At 53.1% G+C, this 13,638-nt stretch overlaps 1 protein-coding gene across 1 annotated transcript; it reads left to right on the top strand.

Annotated features, from left to right (window-relative positions):
* Positions 1–1,752: 1,752 nt before the first annotated feature.
* Positions 1,753–9,654, top strand: ASB16 (ankyrin repeat and SOCS box containing 16). The gene is made up of 5 exons (XM_047845949.1): positions 1,753–2,639; positions 4,425–4,692; positions 6,971–7,463; positions 7,839–7,952; positions 8,409–9,654. The coding sequence occupies exons 1-5, from the start codon at positions 2,339–2,341 to the stop codon at positions 8,592–8,594; spliced, it is 1,362 nt and encodes a 453-aa protein (XP_047701905.1). The 5' UTR covers positions 1,753–2,338; the 3' UTR covers positions 8,595–9,654.
* Positions 9,655–13,638: the final 3,984 nt, after the last annotated feature.

Genomic DNA, 13,638 nt, shown 5'->3' with positions numbered 1-13,638 from the left:
AGGCCGTTGGCGGGGCAATTAAAACACCAAATGGGTTCCAACAGGGTTAATCACAGCCGCATTTATAGAGGCGCCTTTCTCTGAGGATCTCCAAAGACCTCGCTGCGCATGATGTCATTCCTCCTCTGGGATCCCCCACCCTGGAATACCACCAAGAAGCTGGGGCCAGAGTGGGTGAACAGCAGGGTAAGGGCAGTGCCGGAAACAGCCCAGGCTGCTGCCACCCACTTGGGCAGGCAGATGAGTGTTCGGGCTGGCAGAGAACAAGGGCCCTCAGTCAATGCACTACACATAAGGGGCCAGCCTGCTGCCAGCCAAGCGCTTCTAAACACCACATCCAGACCTATTGTGTGCCAGGCCCTTGCTGGGCCGCAGAGACCCAGCTGAATAAATCCTGGCCCTGCCCTGGCCCAGCATGGCCGACTTCTGTCCACGGGACACTGGGCTAGGTCCTTCGCAAAGTCCGTGTGAAGTCCTCCTGGAGCGCGGGGCAGGGGAGTGGCAGGGAAGGGTGAGGAGCCTCAATGAGGATGCTTCGGGCCCGAGGAACCGGGCTTCACTTTGGAGAGGGCAGCTGTTGGAAGCCAGCAGACACCGTCAAGCTAGGAAATGAACCATTTTAGATCCCTCCACTTGGGTGGCAGAGCAGAGGGATTGTGGCCAGAGAAAGGAACAGCAGGAGGCTGGGCCCGTCTGAGTTAAGGGCACTGAGATGGTGACTGACAGTGCGAGAAGCAGCCCTGGGACTTTGTGTGAGGGATCAGGGGGAGGAAGTAGTCGGAGGTAAGGGAGCAGGGGCTGCTGCGGTGCCAGGGAGGGGAGGAGGCGCTGCGGGCCGAGAGGCCAGGAGAGCCCGCAGCGCTGGGGCAGATGGACCGGGGCGCTGTGGGGCTCGGCTGGCCCTGAGGGGCTGAGGGGCCTCCTGCCAGCACACTGGGAGAGGTCGGGGATTGGGACAGCCGAGGCTGGGGCATCCCTTGTACCCTCCCCTTCCCCCTTGCTTGGCCCGCAGCACCAGCCAGTGCTATTTCACGGCCTCGTTCCTCCCCCTAGAGGCTCCTGGAAGGACAGCTGCTTTCTCTTGGTGAATGAGTTTGTGGTTTGTAGGTGTCTTTGGTCTTAGTCCCCAGTTGCCAGGTGGACCCCTTGCCTGGCAGGCAGGTGAGCCCTTTTAAGTGCCGGGGGATGGGGGTGGGCGGGACACAAAATTCATTGCGGGCAGTTTCTAGAGATCATGCTGGCCTGCTGGGAGGGTGGGGAAAGGCTCTCACCACTGTCCGCCCTCATGTGGCCACAGCAGCTGGAGCCAAAGTGCACCATCTATGCAGTCTGGCCACCTGGGGTCCTAGTCCTGGCTCCGCTCCAAGCGGTGACCTTGGAGCCAGTAATTTCCCTTGTTAATTTCCCCTTAAGTTCCTCATCGTTAAAACCGACATAAAACCACCCACCTCAGAGGTGCTCAAGTGTGATCAGTGGCTTGATTGTATAATTTATTGTCAAAACCAAGCTTTTTACCTCCGTGAGCCAGGAAGTATGGCCCTTGGAGTGAAGATGGTTGTAAAAGTTGGGGTGCCTGGGTGGCTCAGTTGGCTAAACATCCATCTCTTAATTTTGGTTCAGGTCATGACTTCATGGTTCGTGGGTTTGAGCTCTGAATCAGGCTCTGCGCTGACAGCGAGGCACCTGCTTGAGATTCTCTCTCTCTCCCTCTCTCTCTCTCTCTCTGCCCCTCCCTGCTTGTACATTCTCTCTCAAAATAAATAAATAAACATCAAAAAGAAGAAGATGAACGTAAAGGTAATGTAATTACTTGCAAAGCCCTGTGCATATGTGTGCAGAGTTATCCCTACCACGGCAGACGCTGGAAGACCTGGCTGCATCCTGTCTCCACCTGCCCGTATCTCCTGGGCTGGGCTCCGCCCTCCAGCCAACATCTGAGAGGCGGGGGCACTCAGGCTCTTCCTCCCTGTCCTGCCCGTCTCCCAGATTGACTGTTTCACTCCCCTCGGCCCTTGCCAACCCAAGATGCTCTCTCCAGAGAAGTAGGGGATGCTGACCATGAAGTTCCGTCCCGGATGGCCTCAGCTGAGGGCCACTGCCCCATTGGGAGGCTGTCAGCCGGGGCAGGCGTTGGCCCAACACCTTCTCTGCACCAGGATCACGACTCTGGGCAAGCGGTGTTTACTAAACCAGCGAAGGACCTATTTATAGCCTCAGCTGCTCTTCTTGCTGGGTCACGAGTGAGGGGCAGGGTGGCTGCTCAGAGCGAGGGAGGCAGTCGGCCGAGGGAACCGGGCTGTGCCCAGCTGCCACTGCCCAGACCCCTGGGCCCCTCCACATGGCAGAGGAGACCTTCCCCTTCACCTCCTCCGCGCTGCGCGCGCTCCGCCTGCAGCGGGAGTGGCTGGAGTGGGAGGACCGGCGGCGGGCTGCGGCCCAGCAGTGCCGAAGCCAAAGGTGCCCCCCCAGCACCCGGGCCCGACTCACCAGGCCACGCCGCTGCTGCCGAGACCCGGCCGTGCACAATGCTCTGTTCTCCGGTGACCTGCCACAGGTCCAAGCCCTGTTCCAAGATGAAGACGCTGCCAACATGATTGTGGAGACTGTGAGCAACCAGCTGGCCTGGTCAGCTGAACAGGGTAGGGAGCACCCAGTGGGGCAGAAGATGAGGGAGGGTAAGGGGGTGGGGGTGGGGAAGAGGACAGCCTTGGCCCCGCTGCCTCCCTCCCCACCACAGCCTTGACCATTCCTTCCTACAGCCCATTCTAGCTCCCTCCTAAGCAGAGATGAAGCGTAGTTAGCGGTTTGTATGTCTTTTCAGAGTTAAAGTTATATTAACATATCAATTACATGGGAACAGTTATTCTAATGCATTTTTTTCTCTGAATACATACATATATATATATATATATGTGTGTGTGTGTGTGTGTGTGTGTGTACACACACACATATTTAAGGGGTTTTTTTTAAGTTTTTTTTATTTTGAGAGAGAGAGAGTCATGTAAACACGATCGCAAGCAGGGGAGGGGCAGAGAGAGAGGGAAGGAGAGAATCCCAAGCAGGTGACGCAGGGTTCAATCTCACAAACGTGGGATCATGACCTGAGCCGAAAGCAGGAGTTGGACGCTTAACCGACTGAGCCACCCGGGCACGCCTAAGATTTTATTTTTAAGGATTTCTGCTCAGGTCATGATCTCATGGTTTGTGAGTTTGAGCCCTGTGTCTGGCTTTGTGCTGACAGTGCTGAGCCTGCTTGGGATTCTCCATCTCCCCCACTCTCTGCCCCCCCATCCCTGTGCACGCGCGCACATGCACCCACTCACTCTCTCTCTCTCTCTAAAATGAATAAACGCTTTAAGATTTTTTAAATAAAATAAGTAAGATTTTATTTTTAAGTGATCTGTACACCCTATGTGGGGCTCAAACTCACAACCCCAAGATCAAGAGTCACGCACTTCACTAACTGAGCCAGCCAGGCGCCTCCACATAATATTTTAAATAGATGCATAAATTATATTGTATGAGTGTGCCATGATTTATATAACCAGCCCCCAAATAGACTGGGTAGATAGGGTTCCTTTTTTAGAAAATTATTTTAAATAGCAATATGATGAACATCTTTGTGTACTTGCCAGAGAGTTTCCTTAGGTGCTATTCTGACCCGTGGGTTTGTCCGTGTAAACCAAATACCTCAACTGAGATCGCCCTGCTCTTAAGACCGACAGAGATTGCCTCAAATCCCACACATGGATCTGGGGTCTCAAAATCCTCGGAGAGCTTATGTTCTCACAGTCACTGCCAGCGTCAGACTCCTGCTTGGCCTTAACTGTTAGAGATGTGACCCGACCCAGGGTATCCTGGTCTCATCCTGCAGCATATCTATCCCCAAATGGAACTCGGCCTTAATTTCAATCCTAATAAAAAACAAAGCATGCTTTACCCCAAATTTGGCAAACCCAGGAATCTCCTTCACCGTAATGCAAACAACTTACAGTTGGATATTAGGCATCTGCATCCTAAGCCCTTGGGGGTGCCTGGTTGGCTCAGTCGGTTGAGCATGTCTGACTCTTGATTTCAGCTCAGGTCATGATCTCACCTAGGATCAAGCCTCGAGTCAGGTTCCACACTGAGCATAGAGCCTGCTTGGGATTCTCTCTGTCTCTGTCTCTCTTTCTCTCTGCCCCCTTCCCCCACTCTCGTGTGTGTGCTCTCTCTCTCTCTCAAATAAAAATTTAAAAATTTAAGTAAAATAAAATAAAAGGCTGTCCCAATTTATATTGAATGAGCCCCTCTCCGTAGGTACAGCCCTGCACAGCGTTCGTGCTCAGCCAAGGGTGCAGAGGGAAGGCCAGGGTCAATTGCATGCCACAACCTGCCCTGCGGATATCACATACCCCGCCCCCCACACTGCCTCCTCTCCCCAGGGTTCTGGGTGCTGACGCCTAAGACGAAGCAGACGGCACCCCTCACCATCGCTGCTGCCCGAGGCTACACTGACTGTGCTCGCCACCTGATCCGGCAGGGAGCTGAGCTGGACGCCCGGGTCGGAGGCCGGGCAGCCTTGCATGAGGCCTGTGCCCGGGCCCAGTCTGACTGTGTGCAGCTGCTGCTGACCTTCGGTGCCAAGGCCAACGTGTTGTCCGAGGAGGGCACGACCCCCTTGCACCTCTGCACAGCCCCTGAGTCCTTGCAGTAGGTGCTCAGGGGAGGGGGGTGTGTGTGTGTGTATGTGTGTGTGTGTGTGTGTGTGTGTGTGTCCAGCTCACATGGCCGGAAGAAGGGGAAACACCTCACATACACATGTCCTCACAACAACCTGGGAGACAGGTGTCATCCTATGGGTGAGAAAATTGAGGCTCAAAAAGTTTTAGTAACTTGTCCGTCATGTGAGCTAAGCCCTGGGGGCAGAAGCCTTGTTGGCTTTTTTTGAAAACCTATCCCAACCACAGTCTCTTAGCCTCTATGCGTCCTCTAGCCAAATTCCTACCTGTTTTAAGGCAGGCATCAAGAAAGATGTAGCCCAGTGTTTCCCAACCTTAGTACAAGCCCCGGCCACACACACACCTCCTCCTCCCAAATTTTAAGATCGACAAGTTTTTCCAGGGGTCGAGGGTTGTGCCAAATGAGTGAAGGGGAGGGGGAGACACAGGTCTCCAGTTACGGAATGGATAAGGCAGGGGAATAAAAGGCACAGCATAAGGAACATTGTTAGAGTGATGTAACAGGACAGACGGTAGCTACACTTGTGAACATAGAATAATGTATAAACTTGTCAAATCACTAAGTTGCACACTTGAAATTAATGTAACATTGTGTGTCAACTATACTAAAAAAAAAAAAAAAAAAACAAAACTTAAAAAAAAAAGATTAACAGGGTTTTGGCCCCCCCCTACATGTCAGTATTCGTACTTTTCCAAATCAGGTCCCCAGCCAGGGCTGGCAGTGGTAGGGAGTCAAGGGCTTCTGGGAGACACTCCACAGCCCACATGCTGGGGACCTCTCCCCAGCTGGATCTAGATCAGCGATGGACCCAAGTGATTCTAAGTTTCCATCCCTTTCTTGAATTCTTATGAGCACACGGTGCACTTTCCAACCGACTTTATCCTTTTAAGTGAAACGTACCGAAACCCTCCTGAGTGAGCTCCCCAGTGTTAATTTATTTTTCATTAAATTTTTTTTTTAATCTTTATTCTTTTTTTTTTTTTTTTGAGAGACAGAGCGCGAGCGCGGGAGGGGCAGAGAGAGAGGGAGACCCAGAATCCAAAGCAGGCTCACAGAGCCCGACGTGGGGCTCCAACGCCCCAACCACGAGATCATGACCTGAGCCGAAGTCGGATGCTTTACCAATACTGAGCCACTCAGGCATCCCTCTTCAGTGTTACTTAAGCGTAGTATTTAGAGACAAAAATTAGCCCATGATTAGAACTGACCGAGGAAATAAAGTTTACGGATGACTGGGCTGCTACTCCATTCTTGGCCACAGAGCATGGAGCCTCCTGCATCTGTGAACTGAGGGGGGGGGGGGGGCGCTGGAATACTGGCCATTTAGGGGAGGGACACTGACACCTGGTCATCAGGGTTTTGCTGGGGATGCCGGATCTGCTCCTGGGCTTGCGGTGGCTCCCATTCTGGCTTTTTAATTATAAATTACTGTTAGTTTAATTGCATCATTAATGGAGTTTGTTTCGTGTTTGTTTTACCCCGTGGTGGCTAATGATGTATGTTTGCCTCAACAGTGTTCTGGCCTATAATTTTTCCAAGGACTGGAAGACCATGAAACACGTGCTCCCTAAAATCTGGGTTTTGTTGTTTTCTCTAGGGGAAAGGAGAGCGGGTGGGTCTTCAGGTGCCTTCCTCTGCCTGAGTGGATATCACTGGTCCAGAAGGGTGGTCTTCCAGGTTGGGGGCATGAAGAAAATATTAGGACTTCTATTTCTTTTTCTTTCCGTCTCATACTCTAATTTTCTATGCGTAACATTCATCAAGGACACAGTAGTGGGTTTTCAAAACGATTTGTGCTATCAAAATGTTAGGAGACCACTGGCAAGGGGATCAGAACCAGGCCCTGGGGCGGGGCGGCGGGCGGGATCCCAATCCGCTTGGGGAGTCAGGTTTCAGAAACAAAAATTAGCCCATGATTAGAATTTACTGAGGAAATAGATTCTGGGAGGAACTGTCTGAAGCAGTGAGTACTAATTCTGACGCTGCCTCTAACTTGCTGTGGGTGTTTGGCCGTGCCGAGCCCTTTCTTGGCTGAGGTTTTATCTGAAACCTGGAGATGTTCCTGGTGACATCGATAGGCCTTGAAGCTCTGCCGTCTGTCCTGGGGCTTCTGTGAGTCTGATGGTGCACACCACGCTCGCTTCCAGCCTCTAGGCGAGCGGGATGGGAAGCAAGGGGGAAGGGGATGACCGCAGGCCAGGCCTTGGTCCCTCAGCATTGGCCTCTGGGCCTTGCGCCTTGCCCCCAGGTGCGCCAAGCTGCTGCTGGAAGCGGGCGCGACTGTGAACTTGGCGGCGCAGGACAGCGAGATGACACCTCTGCACGTGGCGGCGGCGCGCGGCCTGGAGGAGCACGTGGCCCTCTACCTGGAGCACGGCGCCAACGTGCACCTGCGCACCAGCCAGGGCGAGACGGCCCTGAACGCGGCGTGCGCGGGGGCCGAGGGCCCAGGCAGCTGCCGACGTCACCAGGCGGCAGCGCGCCGGCTCCTGGCGGCCGGGGCAGATGCCCGCGCTGCCGGGCGCAAGCGCCACACGCCGCTGCACAACGCCTGTGCCAATGGCTGCGGGGGCCTGGCCGAGCTGCTGCTGCGCCACGGGGCCTGCGCTGGAGTGCCCAACGGGGCGGGCCACACGCCCATGGACTGTGCGCTGCAGGCCGTCCAGGACGCCCCCAACTGGGAGCCCGAGGTCCTCTTCTCAGCGCTGCTTGACTACGGGGCCGAGCCTGTGCGCCCTGAGGTGTGCAGGGAGGGCCTGTGCAAGGAGGCCCGGGTTGGGTGGGGAGCTCACGGCTGGAATTCCCCCCCGGGAAGAGGGGGACAGAGAGACTGAGAGCCCGGCTCTGTGGTCGTCTGTCCCCACCTTGGAAAGGACCACTGAGGGCTATAGGGGAGCGTGTCTAAGGAGAAGAGACTCCCAAGGAGACTGGTTGGGGCCAACAGGTTGCAGCCCACTTGAAGGTGGGGTAAACCGAGGCATGGGAAAGAGTGGGGAGAGACTCAGACTTTAGCCTCCCAAATTTGGGTGTGAATGGGGCTTCGGCTTCGGCTGGGCTTGGGTCTGCCCTTGGCTGGGAGAGCCATGGTGACCCTAAGACCCTCTTTTGATTCCTAGATGCTGAAACACTGTGCCAACTTCCCTCGGGCCCTGGAAGTCCTGCTTAATGCCTACCCTTATGTCCCATCCTGTGATACCTGGGTGGAGGCAGTGCTCCCAGAGCTGTGGCAGGTAAGCATGTCCACCCCAGGGGCACAGCTTCTTCCTGGGCTCTGGGGGAGATGGAGAGGAAGGATGAGCCCCTGGCCTTATCCGTCCAGGGTGGGCTTCCCAGGGCCCCCCTCCTGTTCTGAGGGAGAACAACCTCAGAACAACCTCTAATCCCACACACCTCTCCTGCCTCTGTCACTTGTGCCAGCACGGGCATTTATCAGCGGGCTGTGTTGGCATCTTTGGAGTTGGGCGTGGGTGCAGTCATGGCTGAGACCCTGCCCTACAGCATGGTCCCATCTCCCATGACCCCTGCCGGGCCTCTGGGCTCTGAATCTGAGTCTTTCAAGATGCACCAAACACCTGGGGCGGGGGGTGCATGTTGCAAATGCCCCCAGGGCCCCCAGCTCTAGGTCATCCTGAGAGGTCAGAGTCAAGGGTACTGGGCCATCTGATCCCGTTCCACTCCTGGCCTAGGAGCACGAAGCCTTCTACACCTCGGCCCTGTGCATGATGAACCAGCCCAGGCGGTTGCAGCACCTGGCCCGGCTGGCTGTGCGGGCCCAGTTGGGTGGCCGCTGCCGCCAGGCCGTCGCCAGCCTCCCACTGCCCCCCGTCCTCAGGGACTACCTGATGCTGCGTGCTGAGGGGCGTATCCAGTGAGCCCCACGCCAGCTCATCCCTCCGGCGGCTTCCCGAGCTGCTTGCTGACCTCCAACCCCACCCGGGCTTCCGCTGTCCGATGGGAAGGTCTGCACACTCCGCCTTCACCCACCTCCATCTCCTTTGCTTACGTGGATGCCCCCCATCCACCCGGCCCCCAGGCCAGGAGGGGGGGATCCTTGTTGTTCCCCCATCCCCTGCCACCCGTGTACTTGTCTGGCCTCGTCAAGAGTCATAGACTCTGCCTGTACCTGCACTGCCTCTGCCCGAACTGCCTTTGTTGCTTGACGGGAAGACCTCGCTGCCTGGTCTTGAGACCCATGCCCGGCAAGGATGCCGGAACTCCCTTTGGGAATCACAACTCTGATCATGCCCTTCAGCGGCTCCTCACTACCTGCAGGCTAAAATCCAAATTCAGTAAGATTGATACATCTTCCACCGCTGCCTCCGCCAAGCTCTCTGGTCCTCTGACCCGCGCCCCCACCCCCCTTCTCCCTCTGAGGTTCCTGTGACCCAGCCTTAGCAAACTTAGCAGCTGGTTGCTGGATAAGAGCCACGCTGCTTCGCTTCCAGGCACCTGTATGCGCTGTTCCCTCTGCCTGGTGTACCCTTCCCGCATTTTTTTGGCCTGGTCGAAGCTGAGGACAAAATAGCGCTATCAGCCCAATAGCACGATCTCCTCAGAGCCCTCTTTGGATTGCACTTTTAAAAATAAGAGCCTGTGTCTGCATCGGCTTGGCTGAGACCGGGACTGCATTCCTGGAACAGGCATTTCAGCAAATGGTTGTTGAGGAAGGAATAAATGCGTGATGCCTGGGACCCGTTTACGGTCGTGCCCCCCTGTGCCCCCACCGGTGATACATGGTGTCTTAAACAATGGTCACTACACTTGTGGTCTCTAAGGGCCTGTGACAGGAGGACAAGCCACCAGCTGTCCCCCTTTTCACTTCCTCCTCCGGCCCCAGAGTCTAAAGTACCATCATTCATCTTTAAGAGGAACCTTTTGAGCCAAACCAGTTTTTATGAATGCAAATAAATGACTTGTGCCCAGAATCAAAGCGTGGATGTGTGAGGTTGAAATGTGGCCGAGATACGGGGCACCTGGGTGGCTCAGTCGGTTGAGTGTCCGACTTCGGCTCAGGTCATGGTCTCACAGCTCAAGGGTTCAAGGGTTCGAGGGTTTGAGCCCCACATCGGGCTCTGTGCTGACAGCGCGGAGCCTGGAGCCTGCTGCAGATTCTGTCTCCTTCTCTCTCTGCCCCTTCCCCGCTCACGCTCTGTCTCTCAAAAGTAAACATTAAAAAATTAAAAAAAAAAAAAATGTGGCTGAGGTCCCCCTCACTCCATTTCTTTCACCCCACCTTTGTGCTCTTCCGTGGTTCCCAAGTTTTCTGCACGGAGCACCTGTTACTCTTCTGATAGGAAAAAGGGTATAAGAACAAACAGAAGGCCCCTGCCAGACCCTGAGCCTGTCGTACCCACCGCAGGAGAGTCCTTTTGCTGAGGGACCTGGGCTGTCCCCTGCCATTACTACCTGGAGTCACACGGTAGAGATGGGTCAGGAGTCCTGGGGGCCGCCTCCTGCCGCTGTCGCCCGGCCCACACTCCTCCGGGGAGAGTTGCATCTGAGGATCTTCCCTTCCCCCAACACGAGGACGGTTTTGTACCTTGGCATGCAGAGAGGCAGCCTCTCCTTTCTGGAAGAAAGTTTTGCCTTAATTTCGCAGACCCAAAGAGAAGAGAGGGAAATCCTCTCTAGTCCTGGGCCCAAGCTGGGAGCCTCGCTCTCAGGGGAGGATGCTGAGGGGTCCACCCCTTAACAGCAGGCAGACCCCAGTGAGCTCTGCCTCTTCTGTTCTACTTACAGCTGTGACAAAATACCCACTTAATAAAACCCCCAAAGAGATAGGAGATTATGTATGTTATTTTGGGGTAGGAGAAGATCTTCCAGGGTGAAAGCATAAAAGATTAACAGATTGGATACAGAAAAAAAATTTTTTTTATTTGGTTATAAAACCACCAGATCATAAGCACAAGTAAATGACAAAATATTGGGGGGTGCCTGGGTGGCTCAAATGGTTGAGCGTCTGACTCTTGATTTGGGCTCAGGTCGTGATCTCGCAGTTCATGTGTTCGAGCCCCACTGGTAGCGTGGAGCCTGCTTGGGAGTCTCTCTCTTCCTCTCTCTCTGCCCCTCCCCCCTCAAAATAAATAAACTTTTTTAAAAAAGACAAAATATTGGGGGGAAAATCTGCAACTAAAAGATTTCACTTCCTTCATCTGTGAGGATAGGAACAGTATCTGGGTTTTTTGTTTGTTTTTAATGTTTATTTTTGAGAGAGCGACAGAGCGGGGGAAGGGCAGAGAGCGAGACAGGCAGTATCCAAAGCTCTGAGCTGTCAGCACAGAGCCCGACGTGGGGCCCGGACCCACAAACTTCGAGATCATGACCTGAGCCAAAGTTGGACGATTAACTGACTGAGCCCCCGCGCGCCCCAGGAACAGTATCTGGTTTATTCACCACTGGTGACTGGGTGCCTGTGCAGGGCTTTGCGGAGAGTGGACCCTCCAATATCTGTCGAATCCATGAATGGCGACGCTCAACCTCGCCGGCAATCAGGAAAATGCAAACTGAAACAATAATAAGATATTATTCGCCCACCAGGTTGAGGGAATTAATTGGTAAAGACTGATAACGCACAGTGCCCAGGAAGATGGAACTTTTTGCTCATCCTGTTGGTGGGAAGGGAAACTGCCTTTTTGGTGGGCGATTTAGCGGCACCCTTAAGCACTGCTCCCCAGTTACACAAAAGGCTGGCACACATGGGAACGTTCGCCCCAGCACTGCGTGCAAGGAGGACACAACGAAGCGGGAAATAGTGGAATAAATCCATACTCTGGCGTACAACGCGGCCCTTACAAAGGGTAGTCCCTCCAGCAGGAAAGAACTGGGGAGGGCTTCCACGTGACCAGCACGAGGTATTACCTTGGAAAGATTTTCAAGGCCGTTGTTGAAGAGAAAAAAATAGGTCGGAATGCGATGCGTCCAGCAAACAAACAAAACCAGACCCCACGATCGCAGATGAAGAGAGAAAGGCCCAGAGGCAGGTGCCCAAAAAGTCTCCTCTGGGAGGGGAGAAGGACTGTGACCGTGGGGCATTTCACGGTCTGTATTTGAGGGGTGCCTGGGTGGCTCAGTCGGTTAAGCATCCCACTTCGGCTCAGGTCATGATCCCGTGGTTTGCGGGTTCGGGCCCCACATCGGGCTCTGTGCTGACAGCTCAGAGCCTGGAGCCTGCTTCGGATTCTGTGTCTCCCTCTCTCTCTGACCCTTCCCCACTCATGCTCTGTCTCTCTCTGTCTCAAAAATAAACATTAAACAACAACAACAACAACAACACACATTTATTATCTTACGGTTCCTATGGGTTAGAAGTCCAGACATGGACTTCTATTCATTCTCTCTATTCTATTCTATTCTCTTCTATTCTCTCTCTCAAAAATAAACATTAAAAAAGAAAGAAAAAATATATGGTCCATATTTTAAATTAAAAAAAAAAATTTCAATCCCACCATGTGTTTGTTGTTGTTGAAGTAGGCTCCACGCCTACTGTGGGGCTTGAACTCACAACCCTGAGATCAAGAGTCTCATGCTGTATGACTGAGCCAGCCAGGCACCCTGCCACTATGTGGGTTTTTTTTTTTAAGTTTTTTTTTTTCATATTTGAATTTTTTAGAAACAGGTACCCATGGATTCTTGTGAAATTAAAAGTTTTTTAAGGGAAGAAAACACAAAAGGCCTGAACAATCAATTTACAAAGTGATTGAAGAAATACGAAAAATGGAAAACTCTCTAGTAAGCCAATGAAGGAAATCAAAGGAACAGACACGCCTCTCTCTATCAGATTGGCAAACATGGATGAATGACACAGAGTGCTTGGGGAAGGAGCAGTTTTAGTAAAACAGACTTACTGTACACATTCCAATCCAGGTGCCCCGGAAAGCCCCTTTCAAAACACTCTTAACTGTTTCTTGTCCTTTTCTCTCCACGTTCATAAAATGCATCCTTTGCTAGACTCAACCTCCCCGGTTTCTTTTTTCTCTTTAAAAAAAAAAAATTTTTTTTAGGGGCGCCTGGGTGGCGCAGTTGGTTAAGCGTACGACTTCAGCCAGGTCACGACCTCGCGGTCCGGGAGTTCGAGCCCCGCGTCAGGCTCTGGGCTGATGGCTCGGAGCCTGGAGCCTGTTTCCGATTCTGTGTCTCCCTCTCTCTCTGACCCTCCCCCGTTCATGTTCTGTCTCTCTCTGTCTCAAAAATAAATAAACATTAAAAAAAAAATTTTTTTTTAATTTTTTTTTCAACGTTTATTAATTTTTTTGGGGACAGAGAGAGACAGAGCATGAACGAGGGAGGGTCAGAGCGAGAGGGAGACACAGAATCTGAAACAGGCTCCAGGCTCTGAGCTGTCGGCACAGAGCCCGACGCAGGGCTTGAACTCACGAACCGCAAGATCATGACCTGAGCCGAAGTCGGATACTTAACCGACTGAGCCACCCAGGCGCCCCTCTTTTTTCTCTTTAAAAAAATGTTTAGGGGCACCTAGGTGGCTCGGTGGGTTAAGCGTCTGACTTCAGCTCAGGTCATGATCTCGTTGTTTGAGAGTTCGAGCCCCGCATCGGGCTCTACTGTCAGCGCAGAGCCTGCTTCAGATCTTCTGTTCCCTTCTCTCTCTGCCCCTCCCCTACTTGTTCTCTCCCCTCCCCTCTCAAAAATAAATAAACATAAAAAATGTCTACTTCTGGGGGCGCCTGGGTGGCTCAGTCGGTTAAGCATCCGTGTTGGGCTCTCAGGGCTCTGCACAAGGAGCACAGAGCCTACTCGAGATTCTCTCTCTTTCCCTCTTTCTCTGCCCCTCCCCTGCTTGCTCTCTCTCTCTCTCTCTCTCTCAAATATAAATAAACTTTAAAAAATTTTTTTGTATTCTTGAAGTATGGTTGACATACAACGTTACGTTAGTTTCGCGTATACAACATAGTGATTCTA

This window comes from Prionailurus viverrinus, unplaced genomic scaffold (assembly GCF_022837055.1).
Source record: "Prionailurus viverrinus isolate Anna unplaced genomic scaffold, UM_Priviv_1.0 scaffold_35, whole genome shotgun sequence".
Taxonomy (NCBI): Eukaryota; Metazoa; Chordata; class Mammalia; order Carnivora; family Felidae; genus Prionailurus; species Prionailurus viverrinus.
The sequence above is the reverse complement of the archived record's forward strand: the minus strand, read 5'-3'. Positions and strand labels throughout refer to the sequence as shown.